The sequence below is a fragment of the Brachyhypopomus gauderio genome, chromosome 7, assembly GCF_052324685.1.
Source record: "Brachyhypopomus gauderio isolate BG-103 chromosome 7, BGAUD_0.2, whole genome shotgun sequence".
Lineage (NCBI taxonomy): Eukaryota > Metazoa > Chordata > Actinopteri > Gymnotiformes > Hypopomidae > Brachyhypopomus > Brachyhypopomus gauderio.
In genome coordinates this window covers 10,968,594-10,996,502 of record NC_135217.1, presented here as the reverse complement: position 1 = coordinate 10,996,502, position 27,909 = coordinate 10,968,594, and the positions used below count along the sequence as shown (strand labels likewise).

General features: G+C 51.0%; 1 protein-coding gene across 2 annotated transcripts; it reads left to right on the top strand.

The window, feature by feature from the left end:
* The first annotated feature begins 16 nt into the window (after window positions 1-16).
* ncor1 (nuclear receptor corepressor 1) lies at window positions 17-27,909 on the top strand. Of its 2 annotated transcripts, none has more exons than XM_077011638.1 (17): window positions 17-283; window positions 5,833-6,079; window positions 7,720-7,817; window positions 8,029-8,230; window positions 8,330-8,509; window positions 9,403-9,516; window positions 12,495-12,551; window positions 12,751-12,803; window positions 14,096-14,162; window positions 15,732-15,904; window positions 16,957-17,047; window positions 17,374-17,552; window positions 18,340-18,394; window positions 18,702-18,803; window positions 26,290-26,417; window positions 27,460-27,648; window positions 27,801-27,909. In XM_077011638.1, the coding sequence occupies exons 2-17, from the start codon at window positions 5,972-5,974 to the stop codon at window positions 27,826-27,828; spliced, it is 1,824 nt and encodes a 607-aa protein (XP_076867753.1). In that variant the 5' UTR covers window positions 17-283; window positions 5,833-5,971; the 3' UTR covers window positions 27,829-27,909. The 2 variants fall into 2 exon arrangements, with proteins under 2 accessions (XP_076867753.1, XP_076867752.1); XM_077011637.1 differs by having other exon boundaries at window positions 20-283; window positions 26,287-26,417.

The window sequence follows — 27,909 nt, the reverse complement described above, 5'->3', positions numbered from 1 at the left end:
TTCAGGTCGATTTCAAACTATCAGAATTCGTAAAACTGCACATCAGTTGAAATTTTGTTTATGGAAAAAATATGTGGATTGGATACGTGTATCGGTATCGAAAAAATCCTAAAGTAAATTCTTAAATATTTTGCTAGTACTGCTAGGACAAATAGTACATTGATGTCTACGGCTGCCCACTGTCTGCAACACTCGCAGTCCGTCCGCAGCGGAATAAAATTTCCACATTTTAGTCACATAAGTTCGGCTTTTACATCTATTCGGAGGGTTTAATGGAAACCAGGTGAGTTTGGGGTTTTTGGTACATTCTGGTGATTTGTATATTCATGAAACGGAGGCTTGTAGCCACGGCTTGAACAACATTGCTGTAACGGTGGTTGGCTAAAGTTGCTGTGCTGCTAGGCTAGGCGGCTAGCGGGCTATCGTTTACAAGATGGCCGACTACTTAAAGGTGAAATGTTAAGCTAGCAAGCCAACGTCCATTGACTTCCTGAAACTGTAATATATATCAATACACATTTTATTTGACATTAGGTAATTTTGGGATTTTGTACCGTGTGTATTTGAAAGTGCGTGTCTTCGGGAAATGTACAAGGCAACCAACTAGCTAGTTAGCACGCTAGCGATGGCTAACATTGTCATGTAATATAATTTAGCTAGGTTGGCAGGCTAGCGGTGGGTAATGTTATTTTATAGTAGAATGTAGCTAGGTAGCAAACCAGTTTAGACGCTTTTAGATAGCCATAGCAAGATTATTTGGCAAACTAGTTGCCTGTCCGTCGTGGCAATCGCGACTGTCCAGACAAAGCTAGCCAAGCCAGCCAGGATGTTGCAGAATGGGAATTCTTCGTACGATGACTATTATAATTTCATCATCGCTTTCCGTATGTGAACGTTCTCTGAAGGTTTAGTATACTGTCGTTTTACTGGTCTGCAACGTATACCATTTTCAAACAATAAAGACTTTAAATACACAAACCCTTTCTTCCCTTTTGCTAAGTTTAAGAATGAAAGCATTCAAATGTATGCATTCGTTGGCCTATGGCTTCATTCAGCAAATAGATTTGCGAGTGAGTACAAAGAAACATTCTTTCGTAGTAGTCCATGTAGGTTAGATACTCCAGCTAACAACTTTTCGTTTTGTTCTCGGATACACGTAGCTACATGTTGAATCACAACGTCTCTTTTGCAGGCATATGGTTTGCGGTCTGCACATGCTCTCTGGTTTTTGGCTGGTCTTTACAAATGTTTAACTTGATCAGCTGGACGAGCCTGGAGAAAAAACGTGGCTCATCGTCCAGCATCCTGTTAAATGAACTCGTCTTGTTGATTGGTATGGGAGTCCGTGAAACTAATTACTCTGCGCATAAAAGCAATGAACATTTTATTTATTTTGGTCGTTTGCTGGTTATGTTTTTTTATATATATAAAAATAGGCAAATGCTTAATTATGCTTTTAAGAAAAATAAATTAGGATCGTTTACTCTCTCCACCTAGTGACTCGTTTTACCTAGGAATTAAGACTTGATTTTAGAATTTCAGACAAGCACTGGATTTTGTCAACGATCACAAGATATTGAAACCATTTTTATTAGCTGTAACTGGATTTGTAGTCTGTCTGTGTTGTTCTGAGGTCTGCCCTAGTAGATTCGTGCATAGGGCACACTAAGCTTTCAGGAATGAGTTACCGGTGAAACTGGAATCAGTGATTTATTTATTTTTTCTTACCCTCAACTATTAGAACAGGCATTATGTAAAGCATATATGTAGAGAATAGTGTCCTGGGTGCATTCTAGATAAATGCTGTTATATTAACCTTTTTACAATTATTTTGTTGTCCCCCTGCTTTTGTCCCAGTCCTGAATCTGATTACAAAAAAGTACCATTAGGAATGAAGCTGGTGTGGTAATGGCTGGGATCTGTGATGTAGATCCCTCTTTATAGTTCAATTTCTCTGTTTACTTAAGGTCACCTGGCATAGACCATTAATTCACCCATGTTACAAGGACAGAGGAACAAAACCATTCTTCCCATCTGTGCATGGCCTTGGCATCTTCAGCTTTCAAATTTGGGACTGAACTCCCAAGCAGCGTCGCAGCCAGCTGAGCTTTCGGGGAGCTTCAGGCACGGGAGACATCGACTAATGTTGCACTATGGCAAAAACTGCCCCTCTTAAACTTAGCCTTTATTTGTTATGTTGTTTACTTCTCAGAAAGCATGAGCAGGAAAGCTTGTCCTTCATGTTTCTTAAAAGAAACACTGTTCCACTCACAGCTTAATCAGTTCTGCCATCTGGTGTGTGTGTGTTTGTGTTTAAGTGGTGTGATGCTTATTTTTCATTGCGCGTTGCCTTTGGTTTTTATAAGGGTTACTTAATCTGCTGGCAGTGGGACCATGGTAGTCGAAAGCAGGACATATAATTATTGTGCTGCGCCTGTGGCCAGGCAGAGCAGGGAGCCTGGAGAAAATCCTGCCACGTTGACTCAGTTTTTAGAGGTTTGTGTCAACTGGACAACGTTATGTCCTTTTCTATCTCCGCATCAAAACCACTACCTAACAACCCCACCCCCGCTGCCCCTCCCTCCACCCCTCAGACCAGTTCATTAAACTGCTTTTATCGCGTTTCTCGTCAAGGAAGTGTTTCCTGGGCACTAGGCTTGGCAGATCTGTCAATCGTGACATGACATTACAATTATAGATGCTAGCAACATCACTTGCTAGCCAGGTCCATTGTTGATGTAATTGTGAAAGTGTTGTCTGTGTGCTACAGTTTTAGCAGGATGTGATGTTGAGTAAGGGCATTTTTTAACCCCATCTTCGTCTTTGTCAGGAATATGTTAAATAAGTTATTTCTTTCTTATTTTATGCACATTATTTATCAGTGTATGATTTTCACAATTGTTTGCAAAAATAGTAAGTTGTTCAATTCACATCCCCAGTGAATAATGGGATTTCTGTTTTGGAAAAAGTTTATGAGGAGAGCATCATTACTGACATGGCATTTAGTCCCAGACCGCTCTTAATGTGTGTCTGGTCGGCTCGTCTAGATTAGCTCCAAAAGTTACTTTCACCCGGCTGTGGCCTAGCCTTTGCAGCAGTGCTGTCTGCGGTGTTGGCAGTGGCAGGAGGCTCCTGCTCCAAGATGTCGCCTTTGGAGCCATGCGAGGGCTGAAACCCGGTAAGAGGCGCACAGGTGCCAGAGGACATTCGCTGATTCGGTGCTCAGCAGACATTAGACACGCTCCTTGCCCTTTTGTACTGATCCACGTCGGGCTGGAGTCAACTCAGTGTAGGCTATTCATTCGTTACGTGATGTCTGATTTCAGTGTTCTGAAGCCTCTTGTTTTCTCCTTGGGGGGGGAAAAACCTTTTGTTCTTAGAAAGAAAAAAAAACAAAATGGCCTAAATTGTCAGTACCATTCAGCCTCAAAGAGCTTCTATAGTTAATAGCTATATGGGTAATGTTCAGTGGGGGAATATGAATAAATTACTGCTGGCTTGGGGTAGCCTAATACATCATTCCCCTCCTTGCATGGAATCCAGCAGCGTGGCAGTGTTTGAAATTATCGGACGGGAAGGAAGGTGCTCAGTGGAAAATACCCGATGGCAAATGGAACCCTAGCGAGGGCGAACCCTAGCTGCTCTGGCCTAGCGAGGGCGAACCCTAGCCGCTCTGGCCTAGCGAGGGCGAACCCTAGCCGCCCTGGGCAAGCGAGGGCGAACCCTAGCCGCCCTGGGCAAGCGATGGCGAACCCTAGCCACCCTGGGCAAGCGATGGCGAACCCTAGCCGCCCTGGGCAAGCGAGGGCGAACCCTAGCCGCCCTGGGCAAGCGAGGGCGAACCCTAGCCGCCCTGGGCAAGCGAGGGCGAACCCTAGCCGCCCTGGGCAAGCGAGGGCGAACCCTAGCCGCCCTGGCCTAGCGAGGGCGAACCCTAGCCGCCCTGGCCTAGCGAGGGCGAACCCTAGCCGCCCTGGCCTAGCGAGGGCGAACCCTAGCCGCCCTGGCCTAGCGAGGGCGAACCCTAGCCGCCCTGGCCTAGCGAGGGCGAACCCTAGCCGCCCTGGGCAAGCGAGGGCGAACCCTAGCCGGCCTGGGCAAGCGAGGGCGAACCCTAGCCGCCCTGGGCAAGCGAGGGCGAACCCTAGCCGCCCTGGCCTAGCGAGGGCGAACCCTAGCCGCCCTGGCCTAGCGAGGGCGAACCCTAGCCGCCCTGGCCTAGCGAGGGCGAACCCTAGCCGCCCTGGCCTAGCGAGGGCGAACCCTAGCCGCCCTGGCCTAGCGAGGGCGAACCCTAGCCGCCCTGGCCTAGCGAGGGCGAACCCTAGCCGCCCTGGGCAAGCGAGGGCGAACCCTAGCCGCCCTGGGCAAGCGAGGGCGAACCCTAGCCGCCCTGGGCAAGCGAGGGCGAACCCTAGCCGCCCTGGGCAAGCGAGGGCGAACCCTAGCCGCCCTGGCCTAGCGAGGGCGAACCCTAGCCGCCCTGGCCTAGTGCGTCTGCTCAGGAGGGTGCTCACCCTGCATCTTGTTAGCACGCTTGATTAATACTATGCTGCCCTTTATCAAGTTTACTTTGAACGACAATAACAGGCCTGTTTGTGCTAACCTCATGGTTAATAATAAAAGGTCTGTGTTGTTTTCATCCAATTTTGACGGCGAGTCTGCAGAGACTCATTGGGAAACTCTGGTGAGCACTGGATGCTCAGGAGAGCTGCGTACTGGGCCCTGTGCAGATCCATGGCCAGCTCCCCCCACCGCAGTGCTAACTCCAGTCATCAGAAGAGAAATGACAAAGCTATGTGAAGAATAGCAGAAAGGACCACTTCTGACAAACTTCTTTAGCATGGCTTCCTTTTACAATGGCCACATGTGTCTTTATTACCCCAAAACATGAGGCATAGATTTGTGGTAAGAACGACTCCCACATTGTGTTTTTTTTAATTTTTTTTAATTCTTTTTCGCCTGAAAACTCATGTTCATATCATATTGCAGCTGAGAAGGGGGGGGGGGGGGGGGGGGGGTAGTGGCCATCATTTTTGCGATTCCTCAATGTGGTGGCGTCTAAATGACATCAGTGCGGCAGATGTTTCTGACAAATCCTCGATTTCACAGGATGAGGGAGTGTTATGCTTAGTGTCAGCCCCCTCCCCCCAAATAATTCCCTTCCAGTCTGTTTCCCCTCCAATCTTTCTCTTCAAAGTCCTCGTTCTCACTTACTTTTCGCACCCTCTCCCTACCAAAGTTCTCACTTCTCAGCCTTGCAGTGTGAGACTGGCATCACAGCTTGGTAAAGTAAAATAAACACGCTGAAAACAAGTTGCCTGGCATTTTGGTGGACTAATGGTGTTTGCACCAGTGAAGGCGTGGCTGGACTTTGAAAATGCGGTGTATATAATATAGTGTAAGACAATACTGCGTGTGCGGCATGTTCTGTAATCTGCCTGCCAGTGAAGTGTTTGGTGAGGCTGTTATGTTGAGACCACTTTTAGCTTCGTCATTACAGCATGAGCTCTGCAGTTTCTTGGTTGAGTACCTGGAAATGACGTGGCATTCAGACATTTCTTGTCCATGTGCCTGTGAAGTAACGTTTGAGGTTTCCTTCATGAGGTTTTGTTGTCTTTTGAACGAGTCCACACTGTGCAACACACGAGACGTGCAACTACAGAACAGCAGCTTCTTTTGAACAATGGCCGACAGGGCACAGTCTGTCCCTACAGGGCTCTCTGAGCAGACTTCGAGCTCCAGTGAGAGAACATCTGTGGAAATATCCATCAGGAAAAAAAAACCTTTTGCCTCCCATGCTAACGTCTCTCTCTCCTCCTCCTCCCTCAGGTGCTCCGGCAGTGCAGCCATGCTGGTGTGGTGAGCGAGTACCCCTCGCCCCGCCCCCCTCCCTCCTCCCCTCCCGTGCCCCGCCCCAAGCTCCAGGCCACCAGGCCTCCAGACTCCAGTCAGAGCCTCCGGCGGCGGCATGTCCAGCACGGGCTTCCCTCCCAGCCAGGGGAGCTTCAGCAGCGAGCAGAGCCGCTACCCGCCCCACTCGGTCCAGTACACCTTCAGCACCGCGCGACACCCTTCGGTAAGTGTCCCCACGCCGGCCAGCCTGCTCTCCAGGCAGCGCGCTCTGGACCTCCACCTCCGGCCGAGCACCCTTGTTCAGATCAGTAGTGAGAGTTCCTTGTTATTGGTGAACTGGCTAGCATGCCAAGCTTGTCAATTGGCTAAGGAGCCTTGCTGCTCACCCCTGTGTGCTGTCCGCCCAGATCAATGAATCACTACCTGAAACTGCACACTGAGCACTTCGCTTTGCCGTGGACAACGTTTGTGCACTTTGAACTCTGCTGGGCTCGAGGGCTAAGTGTTTCCGTGTTGTGGTAGCAAGACGCGCCACTTGAGTTACTGCTATGGTGCACTGACTGACCCCCCCACCCAAGCACGCGCACTTCAAGTACTGCTTAAGTGCTCTTGGCATTTGCGGGAAAGGTCAGAGGTTGCGGAAGACTACGCGCCTGGGGTCCAAGCACTTGCCCGTAACAGCCATCCTTGTGTCCCATCTCGCCGTTCTGTTGCTGCCCGTGTGGCGCCGGGTCAGACTGCTCGGACCTCCACTGAAGCACAGCGGAAGTGTGAGCGCGCGAACCGTCCTGTACTTCTTACCTGAGCTTGCCCTGGTCCTCCCCTCCGACTGGGACGGTAGGAAGCTGTGTGCGTTGACATTACGTGGTGCCCAGGGCAGAGTTGGGGTTCCCTGACTGATGTCATTGCTTTTGGTAAGGGAGATCTTGTTCATGTGGGTGTTGAGAAACTGTTGCCCCAGGTCAAGAGTATTTAGTAACTCACCAAGATGCAGAAATGGAGAACTCCGTGAACGATTGACCCCAAGTGTTTGATTCCAAGCCTTTAATTTCATGATTAGAGTAGTTTTAGTTTTGGTGACTCTGTGCTATTTTTAAATGTACTCTGTTATTTCAGGCTTCCCCTCCCCCACTTCTATGGGCAGACCAAAAATGACAGTAGAATTTTTTTAACCAGGATAAGCATGTGTAAACTGAATAACTAAACTGAATCAACCGGTACCTGTTGTGTTTTACACTGACCTGTTACCTGGTTTTGAGCCTTCACTGCTGCGAAGGCCCTTCTCCATTTTTGCTGAATTAAGAGTTCTGTGAACTGGCCTTTCACGAGAAGCCTCGGCCGGGCACGGCTGCCCTCCCTGTGCCCTGGGCACGGCTGCCCTCCCTGAGCCCTGGGCACGGCTGCCCTCCCTGTGCCCTGGGCACGGCTGCCCTCCCTGTGCCCTGGGCACGGCTGCCTGCCACCGTGGCTAAGGTAGGGAGAGTACCCCCCACCCCCTGTGGTTCTGCCATTGAGAAGAGGAAGCTCTCTGCAAGTCTTCCTTCCTCAGGCTGTGAAGGCCTGGCTGTCTGACTGTGTGCGTTAACTTGCTTCATTATTTTTCCTGCTGGCGGTTCCTCTGGAATAGGCGGCTAGACCTGTTGTAGAGGCCCGATATAGACATTACCTCAGGCTTCCAAGGTGAACTTCACCCAACTTTCTGAGGTGGCTGTTTCTCAGACTCTGTGTGAGAGGGACCATTCTCCCCCTCTTCCCTCCCTACCTCCCTTTTTTAAAATTCATACCCGTATCTAGGAGGGCCTGTATGTTTTAGTTTTGTTGTAAGGTCTGCTTCCTTGTGTGTGTGTGTGTGTGTGTGTGTAGGAGTTTACAGTTCCAGAGTTCCGCAGTACTCACCTGCAGGACCAGCAGCAGCGCCGGAGACCCTCATTGCTGTCAGAATTTCATCCTGGGACTGAAAGGTAGTGACTACATATAAAAATGTTACCTAATCAAATTCCACTTGCATTGTTGTGATTGCAAGGGCCAGACACAAATGCCTACACTGCCTCACCGATACTATCAGCCCCTGCCCCGTCCCACCCCACCCCATGAATTTCCGTCCGTCTTTCTTGTCAGCACACTGGGATTTGTAGTTTTTGTAAAGCTAGACTGCCTTTGTGTTGTGGGCAGGCCTCCGGAACGCAGGCATGCCTATGAGCAGCAGTATGGCACAGTGTCGGCCCAGCCAGACCCCGACGCTGTGGAGGCCAAGCGGCCCCGGATGGAGGGCACCTCTGAAACCCACCTGCCCCGCCCTGCTCCTGCCAGTGTCGTCCTGCCTCTCCCGCATGCCATACCGGACGGTCTGAGAAACCCTGGCGATGTCAAGAAAGTAAGGCGTACACACTCGCGCTGTACAGATATGCTCTTTTCTGTCATTTCCAGGACGTATGTTCATCTCTTTGTACCTTTCCTCTCCGTGTCAACCCAGGAGACCCAGTTCAGTGTGAAGGTGGAGGCCTCGTCCCCAGGAGGTGGTGTGCAGGCGTTGGGTGATGAGGACGCCTCACCCTCTAAGCTCTCCAAGGAGGAACTGATCCAGAGCATGGACCGCGTGGACCGAGAGATTGCTAAGGTCGAGCAGCAGATCTTCAAGCTCAAGAAGAAGCAGGTGAGCAGACTGTAGGATGTTTGGAGCCTCAAGCATGTTAAGCTTCAGGCAGGACCCTCTCATTGAAATGACCTTTAATGCTGAGCATTCTGGTTATTGTAGTTCTCCCAGGAGCTTAGCGAGGCAAGCTTGATACTGCAGACACAGCATATCTTGTTCAAAAAGGGGTTTGTAAGCAGTGTGTTTGTGAGCATTATTCATAAACAAGTGAAGTCAATTCCAGTACTGCTTGTAGGTTCTGTGGCTGTGAACATTTGCTATCTATGTCAAGCTCTTTAGGGAGCTCTTCAAAAAGGCTGTCTGTCTTTTGTCTTCTGTCTTTTGTAAATTTTTTTTTCTTTAGCAATAAGATGAAGCATGGTTTATTGTTCCAAAACACAATCATTCAACCGTTCTATAAAAGGCCAGAGTACGGCACTGGTGGTTTCTTGGTTAAATCTATCAGCCTCCTTTGTTCTCGCTGCTTAAGGGAAAAAAGGCCTGACTTCGGTTCCCATCCACTTGTACGTTTTCTCTCTCTCTCGTGGTTTTAATTGCTGCTAGCTTGCTTTGACATTCCGCCCTCATTACGCATGGAATGCCAAGCAGGATGTTGTGTTCAAGTTTATTTTTTTGATGTCTCTGCCTGTCCTGTAGAAGCTTCTCTCAGAATAACTCTCACTCCTCTGCAATGACGGTTCCTCACTCATACGCTCAGTACCAACACGTACACGCCCATCACACCCGGGCTCTGTTCAGCCGCTGGTGCGTGGCTTTGCCCCCTCAGCGCACAAAAAGACAGTGAGGGCAGTGGCAAAGTTATTTGTGGGGTGATGGCGATGATGATGATGATGATGAAGCTGCAACATATGCCTGCCTGACAAACTTGTGCTCGTATTTTGTGTGTCTCCTAGCAACAATTGGAAGAGGAAGCGGCCAAGCCAGTGGAGCCGGAAAAGCCGGTGTCTCCACCCCCCGTGGAGCACAAACATCGCAGCATTGTCCAGATCATCTACGATGAGAACAGGGTATGGACACACGCGCACATACTCACACACACAACGTAGCTCATCCTCAGAGGTCCTTAAGACACTCTGCACTACTCTCTCCATCACCATAACCCTAGGTGTCAACAGCATCCACAGGTCCGTGCTGGTGTGAGTCGCCACAGGTACACACACACACACACACACACACACACGTAAAGGACCTCTTCTCTGATGTGGACATCTGGGAGGGGGGGTGGCCCGCGTCTCCATCTGCCTCTTCCTCCACCATGCCTGATTACGCCTGTCTGTTGGCCCAACGTCATAATCCAGACATCAACACACTGTTCCTTTCCGCTTCACTGATGTGTCATGCAGTCACTGCCTTGACACACACAGATGCGCATTCACTCACTCACATCCTCTTTCCTTCCCCTTTGTTCTGTGTGTGTGTGTGTGTGTGTGTGTGTGTGTGTGTGTGTGTGTGCGCGCATTTGTGTATGCACAATTTCAGCAGTGTGTCCAGGGCTGTGCTGGTCTTTGGTGTTATGCTGTAAGCATTTTCACACAGTCCTCTGGGTCTGTACTCCACTCTTCTCTACCACTCCTCACCTTGGTGACATTCCCTGCTTCTTCTTCTTCTTCTTCGGTCTGAATCCAGAATCACATTATGTTCCGTCATCTTACTGCTACGCACTTCACATGGACATTACAGCTCCATACTGAGCAACACGCACAAGAGTTTCTTTCTCACATGTGCAGTGTCCAAGGGCAACAGAACTCTGTGTTTCCACCTGATAATCACATGAGAGTAACAGGAACTAATTGTTAATTATTACTGAAGAGGTTACCGCCAAACATGGGTTACTATTATTTAGTGCTGGGTGACATGAACTCAAATCAATAACATGATTAATTGAGCATTTTACCTCAATTACGGTTAATGAATGATTTTGTTTTTATGGTGGGTTTTTTTGCCCTTATACTATTATACTATTCAAGCTTGGATATTTTTTCTAATGAAAGAGGTCATATTATTGATTATAAAATACAAAAATACAAAAAGTTTGTTTCCCTGTCACTGGCTGCACAGACTGGAGTCACGAACTTCACCTGCAGTAGAATATTTTACAGTACATGAACAGTGAACAAAGTGTTAACATATATGATATGATAAGCCAAAACCCGAAGTAACATGAATTTGAAAAGTAAGCTGTTGTAGGTTTGCTCTGCTTGCACAAAACAACCACACAACCCCCCACTGATAATTGCATCATCTTTTTTGTAAATCATCACAGAGGGACGATGCCATGGTTATGGGTAGGGCATAGGCTTCAGTGTGTGTGCCGGAGTTGGCGTTGCACGCACATGTGTGGGGGAGATGAAGAAGCCCCTCTTCAGCACACATGCACATGCACACGTACAGAGCACCCACCCCTGCTCCATACAGAGTACACAGCAAACTCTACATGAGGGCCCATCTACAGGGGATTCCCCGCCTTAGCTCGGGAGTCTGAGAGGAAAACAAACCCCCCCACCCAAGAAGCTCGGTGGGAGGAAGTGGCTTGGGGGTGGGCTGGTCCTCAGCCCACAGGGTTACTGCAGTTCATTTTCCCGTCTGGTCTGAGCCTGGGAGGTGGATGTGGAGTTTCCTGTCACTGGATAGAGTAACACACTCTCACACAAAACTCACACTCTCAAACACACTCTCACACAAGCTTGACATTTAGATTGAGTTTAGAACGTACCTATGGACAGCAGCCAATCAGGTGGCTCACAGAAGCCCAGCGCAGAGCCCCTCCACCTCATCTGAAGGAGATGGATGGTGAGGGTCAGAGCTGCGGAACTTCTTGCCTTCATAGGCTGCGGTAGCTATTGTATCCTGTGTCTCATGTCGCTGAAAGACGGTTTTATTTCCCAGATTCTCCCCCCCCTCCCTTTCCCTGTCACTTTCTATTTAAACAGCTGCTGTGTCTCACTGTGCAATGCATCATTCTCACTAAAGAGCACTCTGCACTGTAACTGTAATAACATGAACACACACACACGCTTGTGCACACAGGCACTCTGCTGTTCATTTGCAGCCTGAGCGTATTTTGTTATATAGGCCACTCGCACCACAACGCTGCGGGCGTCCAGTTTCCTGTTCTCGCTCCCCTGTGGCTGTGTCGCAGCTTTGAGAGTCCTGCTGCGTGTTCGGCATTTCTGTGGTTCTCTCCCGCATACGCTGGCATTTCTGTGGTTCTCTCCCGCATACGCTGGCATTTCTGTGGTTCTCTCCCGCATACGCTGGCATTTCTGTGGTTCTCTCCCGCATACGCTGGCATTTCTGTGGTTCTCTCCCGCATACGCTGGCATTTCTGTGGTTCTCTCCCGCATACGCTGGCATTTCTGTGGTTCTCTCCCGCATACGCTGGCATTTCTGTGGTTCTCTCGAGCTGGACGGGCCGACCCAGCCAGTGGATACCACTGCTTTGCAGGAGAAGCGGCGATATCCAGTCACGATGAAGGCGTTCTCCCTAGATCTGCAAATAGTAAATTCCCACAGTGGTGAGCCTGTGACTCTCACTATATGTGTACAGGGGTGTGCATCATCTTTCAGAGTGGCGTAATTGTTTTTCAAATGTTTCCCTGTTTTGAAAGAGCTCAGTGTTCTTGAATGTAGGGGGCTTATGAAGAAAGAGGCATTCCAGGGACATGTTTGGCATGCGAGTGCCTGGAAACAGCCTGTACAGATGCTGGCAAGGAACACACACACACACACACACACACACACACATACACTCAACTGCAGTCAGCAAGAATACAGGCTCAAACTGGTCCCAGTCTCCCAAAAGCATCGTAGTGTTATGGACGTCGTAACTTTAACAGAGCGTAGTAATTCACATGGTAATTTTGCAAAATTTACCTCTCTTCACTGACAGGACTGCATTAGCGGTTTTGCTTTTAATAAAAAAGGCTTTTGTATGGTCCTCACTGTCGTTCGCTCGCTCTCTCCCTCACTCTCTCTGTCTCCCCAGAAAAAAGCAGAAGAAGCCCACAAGATCTTTGAAGGACTCGGCCCTAAAGTTGAGCTGGTGAGTGTGTGTGTGTGTGTGTGTGTGTGTGTGTGTGTGTGTGTGTGTGTGTGTGTGTGTGTGTGTGTGCTTTGAGGCGGCATCACGCGTGGAACGCAGCACGGTTCTATTGCGATGCCAGTGAAGCCAGACAGATTTCCCATTTAGCAGCTAATAATGAACCATTCTTCCCTCTGCCTGCACCTCCCCCTCCCTACAGCCCCTGTATAACCAGCCCTCGGACACTAAGGTGTACCACGACAACATAAAAACGTGAGTATTTCTTCATCGTCTTGATTTTAGTCATGCTTGTTGGTCTGGGGCAGCGGCCCACGTTCCTCCATTTCTCTTCGAGCCCCGTCTGATAGGAGTGTGAGACACAGGAGCGGAAGTGTTGCCCCGACGAGCGATGCCGTGGTTTGAAGGCGCAGGCCGCTTAGCTTTTATGGCGTGAGGACGGGAAGAGGTCTTAAAGGCCGCAGAGATGAGCCCCACAGGGCACGTAGAGCTTCATCACGAAAGCTCTTGTTTCAAAAGCAGTTTGAAGAGCGTTTCCTGCTCGGTCAGATCCTGAAGGGTGGTTACTCTTCAGGTTTGGGACCATAAGGAATTGATGAAAAGCATTTTGGAGTTGTAGTGACTCCTGTGCTTCTCTGGAGCAGCACCGCTGGCTTATCCTACACTGTGCTTCTCTTTGACAAAAGAGGGAATGTCTTCATTATTTGTATGGATTCTTTCTGCTCGGAGGGTGGGCTTCATGCATCTCTGAAACTAGATAACACTGTGTGTGTGTGTGTGTGTGTGTGTGTGTGTGCGCGTGTGTGTGTGTGTGTGTGTGCGCGTGTGTGTGTGTGCGTGTGTGTGTGTGTGTGTGTGCGTGTGCATGCATAAACACAATGGAGTGAAGGTCAGGTTGTCTGTACTCTTATCAGTGGATGAGTGAGCAGTATGTCAGTCAGGTCAGGTCCTTATTGCAGGCAGCTTCACCCACTATTCAGTGCACTGCTCTCGTATGCCGGGGGTGTGTGTGATAAAGAAAGGGATTACTGGGACAAAGGTCTTAAGTTTGTATGCAAAGTTTGACATGACCCAGCTACAAATCTGGAATAATTTGCAGTTAAAAAACGCTGCTTTCTCCAGCTCTGAGTGAGTGAGAGTGAGTTCCACTGGCAGTTCACAGAGTAGAAAAATTATCATCCCTGACAACCCTGTGTTGGTAGGGGATGTTCATTCAGTGTGTGTGTGTGTGTGTGTGTGTGTGTGTGTGTGTGTGTGTGTGTGTGTGTGTGTGTGTGTGTGTGTGTGTGTGTGTGTGTGTGTGTGTGTGTGTGAGGATGACGAACTGCACATTTTTCTATAACTGCTATTGTACAGTATAATCCAAATGGTTTGTGTGCGGTTGCTGGCAAGGGCATGACGTGTGCAGAGAGACGTTGATATCCAGGCGTGTTGTGTGGCCCCCATAGACTCCCTATGGTTCCCATGGCAGCGTGTTTGTGAGTGTTTGTGTACGGTGTGAAGGATCCCTGCTGAACATGTCCCTTCTTCCCTTTCTCCCCCTGCAGGAATCAAGTGATGAGGAAGAAGCTGATTCTCTTCTTCAAGAGGAGGAATCACGCACGCAAACAGAGGGTGTGTGTGTGTGTGTGTGTGTGTGTGTGTGTGTGTGTGTGTGTGCGCGTGTGTGTTTGTGTGCGCGTGCGCTTACTATTGTTCCCATGGCTGGGGAAATCCAGACCCTGTGACAAGTGTGTGTTGTGTGTCAGGAGTTGCAGTGAGGTGTGTGTGTAGTGTGTGTTGTGAGTTGCAGTGAGGTGTGTGTGTAGTGTGTGTTGTGAGTTGCAGTGAGGTGTGTGTGTGTGTAGTGTGTGTTGTGAGTTGCAGTGAGGTGTGTGTGTGTGTGTAGTGTGTGTTGTGAGTTGCAGTGAGGTGTGTGTGTGTGTGTAGTGTGTGTTGTGAGTTGCAGTGAGGTGTGTGTGTGTAGTGTGTGTTGTGAGTTGCAGTGAGGTGTGTGTGTGTGTAGTGTGTGTGTTGTGAGTTGCAGTGAGGTGTGTGTGTGTGTGTAGTGTGTGTTGTGAGTTGCAGTGAGGTGTGTGTGTGTGTAGTGTGTGTTGTGAGTTGCAGTGAGGTGTGTGTGTGTAGTGTGTGTAGTGACTCCAGGGTTATTCCTCTCCTGCACAGCAGTGAGCAGCTGACGGAGCGTGTGGCTCCATTACCACCGCCAGCCTACATGCCTGTCACCAAAGTCAAGATGCCCTGGTATTCTAGTGTAGCCCAGGATAAAGCCCCTCTCTCCCTCCATCACTCGAATGTGTACACACACACACACACACACACACACACACACACACACACACACACACACACACACACAGGCTTTGGCCTGCAGAGTGGTGAAGCTCCAAGAACAGTGCATGCATTGCTCCTGTCTAAATATACCTCTCTGACCACATGTGGAAATCATTTGGCTTCACAGGCGTGTGTGTGTGTGTGTGTGTGTGTGATGTGGTGCTAGCTGCTCTGTACTAGGTCAGGCAGGTCAGCTGCTGCCTAGAGAACAGTAGGGTGGGCTCAATATGGAAGGTGAACCGCTCAGGGAGAGGCCACAGAACAGCACTCTATTGTTGTTGTAGTGTTCTCACACACACACACACACACACACACACACACACACACACACACACACACACACACACACACACACACACTCCTGTTTACTCCTCCTCTCATTTCCTTACTTTTTCTTTTCTTCCTTTGTCTGACAGACATCCCAGTGCTTTTGGCCCTGTGCCAAGCATATCAGGTGCAGTCTGTCTCAGCCCATTTACCCTTTTGCACAGAATAAAATGGCGCTATTGTGATGATTACCAAAGACAAATTGGTGCTTGAGAAGACCATGGTTACCGTTGGTTAATTAATCTCCTTCTGCTCACCCAGGCTATAACAGTTAATAACACTCGTGTCAGTGCACTGGGACAATGTTTGTGAGTGTGGTCCTCAGGGCTGGCCAGGTGCTCGGCGGTTTGGACCAGGCCATTAAGAATCATTAGGGCCAGATATAGGCGCACCGGGGGCTGGTTGGGGAATGGCCTGAAGAACTGTGTGTTGGGCGAACCGTGGCTGTGCTGCCTCTGCTGAACCGCAATGCTTGTCCAGGATGGAGTTTGTGGCTGAACGTCGTGTCTCTGACCGTGTATGCAGGAGCAGAAGATCTGCCAGCGCTACGACCAGCTGATGGAGGCGTGGGAGAAGAAGGTGGAGCGTCTGGAGAACAACCCGCGGCGCAAGGCCAAGGAGAGCCGCACGCGCGAGTATTACGAGCGGCAGTTCCCCGAGATCCGCAAGCAGCGCGAGCAGCAGGAGCGCTTCCAGAGGTCAGACCCGGGCACCGCACACACCTCGACGTCCCACACTCCCGCACGTACACGCTCCTCACGCGCAGAAATACCCGCCACCGCCAGAGTGTTCCCAGAACCTTTGATATGTGCATATAATAGTGGCTGGGGCTCCTTGCACACGAGCACAACGGCAGTATATCCCCCTCATTGGTCGTTGTGATGTAACTCGGTGTGTAAACGTTCAGGATGCAATGCTGCGTCCAGAGGAAAAGCAAAGAAAAAAGAGGCTTGGCCAACAGCCACCCAATGGGCGGCGAGGTCGCGCTGCAGCCCTGTTCCGGGTACGGAGCCGCTGGTTTTTCCCTGAAGTGAGGAACATCTCCAGCCTTCCCCACTCATTTCCCAGTACTCAGACAGACATTAACAGCCCACTAGTTTAACTAGGGTTGTTGATTAATTTGTGTTGTCTGGACATGTCTGTGGTCTGTTGGGGGTGACCTGCGCTCTTGCGTCGGCCGTCGGGTTCTGCGTCTGCCGCCATGCCGCCGCCCATGTAGCCGCTCTCTCTGCTGCTCGTCCTCACAGCGTTCCTTTTATTTTTGTGACCCGCCCACTCCATTGCCCCGCACTCTCTGCACCAGTGTGGCCGAAACCCAGAGGGGCGCTCTTTGGGACGCCCCCGGGACGCCCCCCGAGAACCCCGCTTACCTGTACGCCAATGTTTCCATGGGCCATGTGCTCTAGGGGCTTTTGTGCCAAGACATGTGGCCAGGGGGAAAATAATTGGCCACTGCCTCCCCCCCCCCCCCCCCCCCCCCCCCAGGTTTCTGGCTTTGGTGCCTTTTGAAGGGAGGGAAATGCCACACAGGAAGTTTTACTTTGGCTTGGTGGCTTCAGTGGCTTTACAGAGAACAGGGTGTCTGTGCTCAAGGTCTCTGCGTTTTCTGAGAAACTCAAAAGCCTCTCCTGGTCCAAGTGGTTCTGGGAATCCTTCAGGACAGACGGAGGCTGCACTAGTGCTTTTCTCACTGGGAGCTTTAATGTGCGTTGCTGTGAGCCTCCATCTCTTCTCCACCCTCATGTCTCAGGGTGGGCCAGCGAGGGACGGGCCTGTCTGCTACCATAGCGAGGAGCGAGCATGAAATCTCGGAGATCATAGACGGCCTCTCGGAGCAGGAGGTTGGTGGACACTCTCTCTCTCTCACACACACACACACACACACACACACACACACACACACAGAGCAACATTCGTGCCCACTTTAGACTTACTGGTGCAGAGTCTCCTCCTCCCTGCTGGAACGCACTAATAAATAAAAGCCCCTTTTATTCCCAGCATGCAACGCGTTCTGGTTGAATGTGATCCTGACACGTCTAAGACTTCAAACCACAGACAATCCGCACATGCTGATGCTTCTGGTAAATGTGTAGGAAGAGACTGTGAGACTGACTGACACACCCTCTCTCACTCTTTCTCCCTTCCTCTCTCTCCCCCCACGCATCAGAACAACGAGAAGCAGATGAGGCAGCTGTCCGTCATTCCCCCCATGATGTACGACTCGGAGCAGCGGCGCGTCAAGTTCATCAACATGAACGGCCTCATGGACGACCCCATGAAGGTCTACAAGTCCCGCCAGTTCATGAATGTCTGGACAGAGCACGAAAAGGAAATCTTCAAGGAGAAGTGAGTGTACTGCTCCTGCGCCTTGGCCAGCCCGTTCGTGATGGAACAGACCGCTGCATGTTCCAGCTTCCACCTCTACGTCGTCTTACTGAGCACATATGCTGATTCACAACCGATTCTCCTGCTATTTCTGGTGTGCTCTGGCCCAAAGTGTCTGGAACAACTTGCGATTCCTGTCCTCACCTCCAAGGGCTGCTCAGTCCCACTCAGACCGAGCTGCCCGTATCCCGGGGGCCTCGAGTGTCCCACAGCCGTGCAGAAGCACCACTCAGCTGAGTTTAACCTCACAGTTCAAACTGCGTGGTCATGGTTCCCCTTGTCTGGGTGACTGCCCTGCCCTCCTCAGACTGGTGGGGGCGTCCGACACCCCTGGGCCGTAGTGCACCCTCCCTGCACGCGTGCCAGACTAGAGTGAGACAGGAGATTCTCTGTGGAATTTCTCTACAGAAATCCACCTCCACGCTCCTCTCCACAAATCACAGGCCCCACGGGGGAGGTGCCTGCGCAGAGCCAGACGGCACTGGGGGGAGAGGACTTGGGTGTGAGCCAGACTGCTGCTGTTGAGGGTTCAGTGGGCCATGGAGCGATTCACTGGCCAGGCAGGCCTCTTGTCTTGACACGTGATGGATGGAGATGAACACACACACACTAATTGTTTTCTACTGTTGGCGGTTTCCCAGTTGGTCTGCTTTGTAGTATCACCACCTTGCCCCTGCATGAGATGTTCTTTTCCCCCTCCTTGTCCTGTTTGGTGGTGACACGACCTCTCTCATCCTCTGCTTTCCAGGTTTGTGCAGCACCCAAAGAACTTTGGCCTGATTGCGTCTTATCTTGAGCGAAAGGTGAGCGCTTCCTGTCTCAGCGAGCAGGTTTCCTGTCTGCAGCTGTGCACTCTCACACTACTGTATAAACAGTCACATTCTCTCTCTCTCACTCTCTCTCTCACTCCAAGCACTGTCCTTTCATGCTGTTCTGAGGCCATTTTGTGTCTTCTGCTTTAATAGTTTTAAATAACATATCCTAGTTGTATAACTTTCATTGATTTTCTGTTAACTGTAGGCTTAATGAAATTTGGTGTTCATGAACATTAGTGTTTTGTTTCCGAGTCTGTAAGTAAAGCGCTCATTTTGTCCTGTCTTGTCTCTGCAGTGTGTTGCAGACTGTGTACTGTATTACTACTTGGCCAAGAAGAGCCAGAACTTTAAGACCCTGGTCCGACGCAACTATGGCAGCCGGCGCCGGCGCAACCAGGTAGGCCCCGTAAACCCGACCGCGTCCCCCGCCGGTCCGGCAGCCAGTCTTGCCATCCTGTGCTGTCTCTGCGGGCTACACTTCCCCTCTTCTTCATTTACACTGTGTAATTAGGCCGTCACAGTCATCACAACGGTTGCTAATTAAGGTAGACACAAACCACTCGCACACTCTAATCCAGATTTTTGAGTTTAGAGTGTGGGCCAAAAATGGATCTACGCAAGCTGTGTATGGGTTGACTAAGGCAGTGTCTGCGACTGTAGAAGGAGCTGCTTATTCTTGCAGGGTGGTATTGGTATGTGTGGCTGTTTGGTGCGTGACACTGCGCTGATATGCTTCATATACATTCTGTTAATTGCAGGCTGGCGTGAAAGGTGTTGGACAGAGCGTTCTCTTGCTAGTGTCTTAACTGACACTCGCACACCCTAAAGTGCCATGTTGAAATGCAGAAAGTGGTGTGACACTGTGTAGTGTACAGCCTGTGTGGCGCTGTAGAGGTGTTGGGGCATGATGGTTTAGTTTGAGAACTCTGTGTGTGTGTGTGTGTGTGTGTGTGTGTGTGTGTGTGTGTGTGTGTGTGTGTGTGTGTGTGTGAGTGAATGAGTAGAGGTTTAAATGAGAAGCAGGCACTCAAAGGCCTCACCCTCATTTCTATCTCTCAACTTCCCCGTCTCTCTCCCTCTCTCTCCAACACCCTGCCCCTCTCTCTCCCTCTCTCTCCAACACCCTGCCCCTCTCTCTCCCTCTCTCACACCCTCTCCCCCATCTCCTGTTCTGTCTTCGTCTCTCTCATTCTGATTAATGGAATGTTGCACAGCTCAGGAATCTATTTCATCTGCCTTCCGCACAGGAGAGGCTTCATGCTGACTTTCAGAGGTGAGGGAGTGAGAGAACAGCATGGAGAGAGTGTGAGAGGCGCTTTTCACGTCCTCCTCATAACAAAACGGCGTCTGTGCCCTTGAATGCTAGCTTGTTTGTGTGCCGTATTCTGGGTCGCACAGACGAGCACGGAGTAAGGGCGTCGTCAGACCGCTGGACGACTGTTGCCATAGTGCTGCATTCCCAACCGACTGTTGTGTAGCACACTGGGCGCTTGGGGCAGAGTGGCGGTCACTCCCACTTGTCATTCCTGCTAGATTCCGGAGTTTTCCTAGAGCACTTCCCAGCTGTGCATCCAGCACGGCGTGGGGGTACAGAGCACCTGCCAGGCTGGGAGAACTGCAGCAGGATTAGAGCGGGACGCTCCCGGGAGGGCCAGATAAGGGGTGTAGCCCCCAACGTTTGTGTCCTGCTGTTCCCTGGAGCTGCAGACTGCTGAATGGGCGTGGCCCACTCTCCAAACTGCAGTGGAAATAATCCAAAAAGAACTGCAGGGCCCAGAGGCCTGCTCTCTCACACACGTTCCACTCTTCTGCTGACTACTTACTATTTTTGGTAGGGGGGGAGGACTGTGGGAACATGGATCACCCTAATCCCCCGTAAGTGAAAGTCATAAATATTAAAGTGTGCCATTACACACTCCTCCACGTCTCCTCCCTTCAACACGCTCACTTCCCATGGCCAGCGACGCTACTGTGCGCGCGCGTGCGCCCGTACCAGAACACGTCGCCTTCCTCTCCGGCCGCCTCCCGCGACGAAGCCGCTCCTCCCGAGTTGGCGTGAGGAGCAGGGGAAGCGTGGGCGGACGAGGCAGAACTCCGGAGGGGTGTGGGGAGCCGCCACAGGGGAGGGGCCAGGGCCCCGGGTCCGCGGGAGCAGTCGCAGCCACCACGATCTCTCCAGCTCGGCGGGAGCCCAGAGCTCTGGCATCACTCAGCTCCAAACAGACTTCTGGCTGGAGCTTTTTGTACTCGCACACAAAGTCCCTTGGGAGCACTTCAGTATGCAGGAGGAGGGAGGGAGGGAGGGAGGGAGGGGAAGGAAACAATAGGCATTGATGGAAGATGGGGGGAGAGGGGGTGAGATAGGGAGTGGGAGAGGGAGCAGGAGAGAGAGAGAGTGCAAGAGAGCGAGCCCCTGCTGGTAGTTTGTGTTTGCTGCACTTAGAGCTCACTTCTTCACACACAGACACTGGAGTGTGTGCGTCAGTGATGGTGCATGGTTTGGAGGTAGAGTGGACACCCCTCTCCCTCTGCAGCGCAGTGGTACATGCCGCCCACCCCTGCAGGAGCTAGAAAGTTTCCATGCGTCCGAGGGCACCAATCAGAAGTAGCGCCGCTGTCGGGGCCTGGGCCCGCCGCCTGTCACCTGACCTCACCCCTGTCGCTTAGACCAGAGGGGCACGCAGGCCTGCGTGTGCCCGTGGCGGGTACCACATGTCCAGAGCCGGCTCACCCGAGGGTGCTGGCATGTGGAGGCGGTGAGCAGCGTGAGAGGGGCCCAGCTGGCCGCAGCTCCGGTCCGGATGAGGGGCGGTCCGGCTGCAGGTGTGCCGTGTGCCCACGCAACCCTGCGCCACAGCACCACTTTCGATGTTCTGGAATACCATGCCACAACTCGCAGCGGCCGTCGGGAGAGATTTTGCTGAGTGGTGGATCCAGACCGATGAACGTTAAGGTAGCCAGGATGTGTGTGTGGGAGTGGGGGTGGGGTGGGGGCGTGGGGGGCGGGGCGGGGCGGGGGCGGGGCGGGGTGGGGGCGGGCGTGTGAAACAAGGTGCTTGTTTGGTGGGACATTGTTCCACTTAGGCAGTGTTGCTCTAGCGTTGTCCTGGTTCTGGGCTTGCTGTGTTTCCATTTTTTTCTAAGGTCTTATTATACCTCCATCATGTTTGTTCATTCTCTCTCTCTCTCTCTCTCTCTCTGGCTTACATACTTTGACACTCGTTTTTAAACTATCCCTCTGCCACATGATGCCTTGTCTCCTCTCCTCACTCTTTCTCTTCTATTTCCCTCTTTTCCTCCGTCACTCCCTTCTCTTTCTTTCTATCTTATGCTCTTGGGTTCTGTGAAGCACTCACTCACTAACTCCCTCTTTCTTGATCACTCCTCCCTCGTGCTCTCTCTCTCTCTTCCCCCCCCTTTTGCTCTCTCTCTCAGGTTGGAAAAGTCTAGCAGCCTAGCCCCAGCCTAATCTGTGATCTGTTCACCAATCAGGGCACTGTTTGCTGGAGCCCCAACCAAAATGCACCCCACCCCCCAACCACCATCCGCCCCAAATCGAAAGCCACTGCATCCCGCTTTCTCCGAACTTAAACAACCAGCTGTTTGTTGTACTCTGGGTCAGGGAGAGAAGAACAATAATGGCTGTTATTTAAGGATCTTCAGGAACTTTTGGCTGGTGTTTGTGTTTTTCTCCCTGCGCTGCTCTGTGGCTGACCCAGCTGCCAACTGAAATCCAGGCCATAGGCCACTCTGGAGTTCCTTCACCACTTAACCCTTTGCAGGAATGAGTCATGCTTTTCTAATTTAACAAACCCTGCTGTTCTGCGCTAGTTGTAGGTTGAACAAAGCTGTTTATTGTACTTTTTTTGTAATGGATATCAGCTGTTTGACTCATTTGTTGAATCAATTATAATTAAAATGGTGTTTTTTTTTTTTTTCATCAGAGAAACTTGAAGGTTGTTCCTCTGTTGCCTTGTTCAGTGTGTGTGGCTGGAAAATCCCATTAGAGATCTCCAAACCACTGGCTGTACCACCTAATGGATTTCTTTAAAAAGAACCTTTTATGTAACAGCCTTCTCTAATTTCTTATTTTCTTTTCATTTCCTCCCCCCCTTAGGTGTCAGTGATTGTTAGTACGATACCTAGCTACCTAGCTCTTTAAAAGCACTCATGCCTTGGCTTGAGTGTCTGTCTAGGCTGAATATTCAGTATCAGTAAACTTCAGTTTGCAGACTTGCTGGCAGTACCTCGGGCCCAAGGTGTGCGCGTGTCGTCAGGCTGAGGCAGGGAGCCAGCTTCGGGAGCCTGTCATTTCTAAAATGAAATATGTGAATCGGCAGAAAAGAGTGACTTCTATCTCCCAAATGAATGCTGAGGGAGAGGGGAGTTTCTTCAGGCCTCTTTTGGTGCTAATCTTCACTCCTCTTTCCCATCTGACTTTATAGATGCCGGTTGTAGTTTCGTCCTTATATCTTCTTTCCAAATCCACCTCCGGGCCTGGCCTCCGAAATCGGGTTGCTCGAAATGGGGTCTCCCCGGCGCTGTAGGAGGGGCGTCGGCCTGAGAACGGCGAGGCCGGTTGTGTCGTGCGAGAGGTGCTGCCAGCGCAGCCGCTTGTAAATGACGCCGCGTGAGAAGGGCTTAAGAAACATCTGTGCGGAGAAACGCCAGCAAGGGTCGGCAGCAGGGAAGGGGCTGCTCCAACACAAACACCGCCACTACAGGTCCGGCGTTTCACCAGGACTTGGCTAGAGATACGGAACCAAGAATCCAAGGCTCTGTTTAGACTGCAGGAGGATATGCCTCAGTCTTCTCAGGTTTCTTTTCTTTTTTTTCTTTTCCTCTTGCTATCGGAATGTTGGCAAAATCAAAAGATTTTGTCGCTTATACTACAAGGACAAGATTGGTTCGGATGTTGGATGCATTGGGTTGGCATTAAGAGGTCGGTGTCGAGTGTCTGTATAATCAGATGGCTTTTTTTTGTTTAATTTTTAATTTTTTTTACCCTGGGTGCGGTTCACATAGCTGTTGCTGGATAGTAGAACAGCTCACTGGTTGTCAGCTCACTGGTCCAGGATCAGTGGAAGCAGAAGAGCGATGCGTGACTGCTCCGTGCTCCTCAGGGTGGAAGGGCTCCTGGGATGGGCAGCGCTCGCCGACATCTCTGGTGGAGGTAAAAACGGCCATTAGAGCAGACCACCATTTCTTCACCATTTCTTCTTAAAGCAGAGGCGGTGGAGAGCTCAGGAACCCGAATGCCCTCCGGATGGGTGACGCAGGTTCTCCACTCGTAGCCTTCCGAGAACGCCACTCGAGCCCTTTCTCCATGTGCTCTTAAATCATCACTGCTCTTTACTTAGCCGCTTTGCCACTCTGTCTCGAGGCCCTCTTTTAAAAGTTGGCGTTCTGCTGTGATTTCACAGTCTTACTTCTGTTCAGCGTCTCTCTCGCGCGCCCTGGCCCTCGCCGACCTTCCCCACACTCTCCACCCGTGGTCGGGCTTTTGACATTCCTTGGCCCCATCTGGTGTCCGCATGGCTTGTTTGGCTTGGCTGGAGGAGGCCCCGTTCCCCTCCGTTCTCGCTCTTTCGTGGAACCACCCTCACCCCACCCCCGTGTGTGTGTTTGCGCACGTGTGTGTGTGTGTGTGTGTGTGTGTGTGTGTGTGTGTGTGTGTGAGTGAGTCTGTGCACGCGTGCGTATGTGCTAGGAACCCTGATAAATATTTTGTGACCATTGTCGAGTAGTGGCAATATTAAACACAGGCTGTCATCTTGAGTTCAGTTCACCAATTCCTGCATGGTGCATACGCGGCTGGACAAACATGTCTGCGTACAGTATTCACAGCACAGTACAGTATTTACATTACATACATTACAGTACACTATTTACATTACTGGAGCTCCCTGGAACATCAAATTTCTTGACACATTTCACATTTTCGTATTGTGTTCGTAACTCTGTTACTGTTGCTGTGACACACACACACACACCATGAGTGTGACCTTTGATCTTTTCCTCCGTCGGCTGGTGGGGGTGGAGGCCTGTCACAGAATCAGGGAAAGAGAAGCACGAGACCCTCTGGGTGAAGCTCTGCACACTGTTCCTTTTTATCACTTAGCCATGTTTTGCTAACACACAACCTAGCACAACGCAGCACAGCACAACCTAAGCACAATGCAGCAGGTGGTCACTAGGCTGGGTTAACCCTGGACTGTGGATTTATTGTCTCTTGAAACTGTCCCTCCACCCAACCCGTCTTCATCTCATGCTTATGTGGCCTGCGCAGGGGCCGTGTTTAAGGATGGGCCGCCTGGCGAGATGGGCTGGTTTTATTTGCCCATAAGGGGTCACATTGGGGCGCGTGTAGCTTTAACCCAGTCACTGGGCCACCCGGTGCGTCACAGTCGTCTGATCTGCCCCGAGTCTCTGGAAAGCCTTCGCTTCCCTGGGCCTTTCAAACTGTGTGCTGCCAACAACGAAGCTGTTGTCATCCAGCACTCTGTGAAGGCCTGTGCTCTCCAGACAGCCCTGTCCACGTGAGCATCATCAAAGGTCTCCATGACACTAATCTTATCGTCTAGTTCTGCCGGCTGTCCCTCTTTAGCACCATTGTTTTTTTCTCTCTCTCTCTCTCTCTCTCTCTCTTCTCTCTCTCTCTCTCTCTCTTCTCTCTCTCTCTCTCTCTCTCTCTCTCTCTCTCTCTCTCTCCTCTCTCTCTCCTCTCTCTCTCTCTCTCTCTCTCTCTCTCTCTCTCTCTCTCTCTCTCTCCTCTATAAAACTTTTCTGTAGACCAAAGTAACCTGAGGGTGTTTCGTGCTTGTTACAACCTGCGTGCGGACTCTTCCTGTCCTTTCCTTACAGTGTCCTCGAATGTCCCTGTGTTTGTACTGCCGCTGTCCTGTATCGCTCCCCCCGCCCTCCCTCCTCTGCCCCGTGGCCTCAAACGCGGCGCCTCTCTGATTTCCACCTGCTGCCAGACGATAAGGCCCACAGGCGCGCGGCCACAGGCGTGTTGACTCTAATCTTGCGCCTGTTTCTACCTCGCGTCTCCTTCACGCTCCCTGCAAGTTGTTTTTCTCTCCACCTTCTCTCCAGCCCGTTGTAGGCTTTCAGCTCGTGTCAAAGGCACTTTCTCTCAGACAGAGGGAAAATTGCTCACTGTAGCGTTCATGTAGCCTTAAAAGGCAAGTGGGTTGGGGCGGATAGGGCCAGGGAGGGAGACCTTAACAGAGTGAAAGGGAGGAGGTGTGCCAAACCCAGCCGTATCCAGGTTTCAACCCCAAAGCAAGGAATGAGCTGCGATTCCAGGGTTCAGTCTGTCGGCGTACGTGATGGTTTTTCCTGCTGATCTGAGACCAGTTTTGGACTTTTATACTGTGATAATGAAGGTTTGGGTTTTTGGGTGTGTGAAACTGAACCCCCGATCAATACAAGGCATCTGGCTCACTTGCAACACCTGGGTATTGGTCTGACTAAATTGTCTCTCATGTTACAGTTTCTCTCTCCTGTAGCTGTGACTTTATATGACCCTTTTACTGTGTGGTGTTAAATTAACTCAGCTCAGTGACCCATAAGTGACCTTTCAACATTAGAATCTAATACCATTGATGAACAAACTTCTGGATTCTCTTACACAGTATGAAAGAAACTTGTGCAGACTTGGGATACTAGGATTAGTGTTCCTTTGGCCAAGGGGCAGAGAAGTATGCACAGTGCTAATATTCTGACCTTGAAGTAACCTTTTATTGTGCCTGTGGATCTTGTGTGTCTAAACGCATGAGTTCTCTTAAGCCAACAAGATGTGGCCTCTGTCTGACATTCTGTCTCGGTATAACCACTAACTCCACCCCCTCCTTCCTCTGTCTCCTTTCTCAAAGCAGATAACGCGGCCCTCGCAAGAAGACAAGGCCGACGACAAGAACGAGGAGGACAAAGCGGAGAAGTTGGAGAAGAAAGAGGACGAGGAGAAGAAGGAAGAGGAGGAGAAAGATGAGAAAGAGGAGTCAAAGTGAGTGCCCCGACCTCACCCCCCCCACCCATCAGGGTGAAATGAGCCTCGCACCAGACCTTTGCTCTGACATTGCTAATCCCACAGAAGACCCTCTTATAAAGTTGAGCATACAGCGCATATTTTTCGCAAAGAGAGCCTTAAATTATAACGCAGAGGGTCATTGACCTTTCCAGGATGTGCCCATGAGCTCTGCTCTGGCTTTTGCTGCTCGAACTGCACCGGTTCCTTTTCCCTTTTAACAGGAACAGAAATATGAGCTCGGAGCAGTTGTTAAACATACTCATTAAAGGACCGTCGCCATGGTCGACCTCTCCAGACCATAAATGAGAGCCGGTTGTGGGCTCCGTTCTTTGCTCCATCGTCCCACACCCTCCATCTGGCCACAGTAGCATTTTAACAGGACCGCTCGCCGCGACTTTGCCTAGCTGAGATCTGTAGTCAGGAGATCTCGACCGCCGAACTCCTTCCCCGATTTTCGGACAGATGCATTCTGTTTTCCTGCTTCTGCTTGTTTATGGCAACCCGCCAGTAATGGGGTGGCCCTTATGATCGAAGTGTATTAGGATGTTTTTATATAAACATAGGGGTGGGGCTTATGTCCCAGTTGTATCCAGACTCAAACAGTACACAAGTCCGTCAATTCATTTGCAGTCCTCACAGGGAAATCGGTTACGTGAGAACTTGGGACTTCAGGATGATCACGGATGATCTCCGTGCAGTGGATGCTTGTCTTATTAAATGTTTTTAAGTCAGGAGAAGCTCCCGGGCACATTCAGACTCCACATGGACTCTGAGAGTCATGAACCCAAGAGTTTCTGCCTCCATCAGACAGAACAAAGGCCTTCCCTTCTCATTTATATTACCGAATGTTTACGGCTTCCTGTGCGGCTCAGGCCGTTGGTCCTCCGCAGGTAAACCCCTGCGTGCCTGCTGCGTATCTGCCGTATTTCACCATCGCGTTGTACTCACCATCGACTGCGCCTGGAGGGCGGAGCCTAAGGGTGTGAACTGTAACGCGGGGCTTTTGTGCTGTGTGCAGGGACGTGGGCAAAGACAAAGAGAAGTGCGAGGGGGACGACGACGAGGGCAAGGAGCAGAGCACGCCACGCGGCCCGCAAGACGGCCAACAGCCAGGGCCGCCGCAAGGGCCGCATCACCACGCGCTCCATGGCCAACGAGGCGGCCGCCGTGGCTGCAGAAGAGCCGGCCCCGCCCCCGCCCGAGCCAGGTAACCCCCCTCCCCCCACACGCGCACACACACACCACACACACACACACACACACACACACACACACACACACACACACACACACACACACACACACACAGAGCAAGAGAGAGAGAGAGACCATAAGTGTTTGGTGTTTCTTCTTTGGTAGTTTTGCCCGAGCCTGTCCCTCCTCCTAAACCGGAGCCAGCTCAGAAGCCTGCCCGCGAGCTCGCTAAACTGCCCCCTGTGAGCAACATGGACGCCCAAGCGCGAGGTAG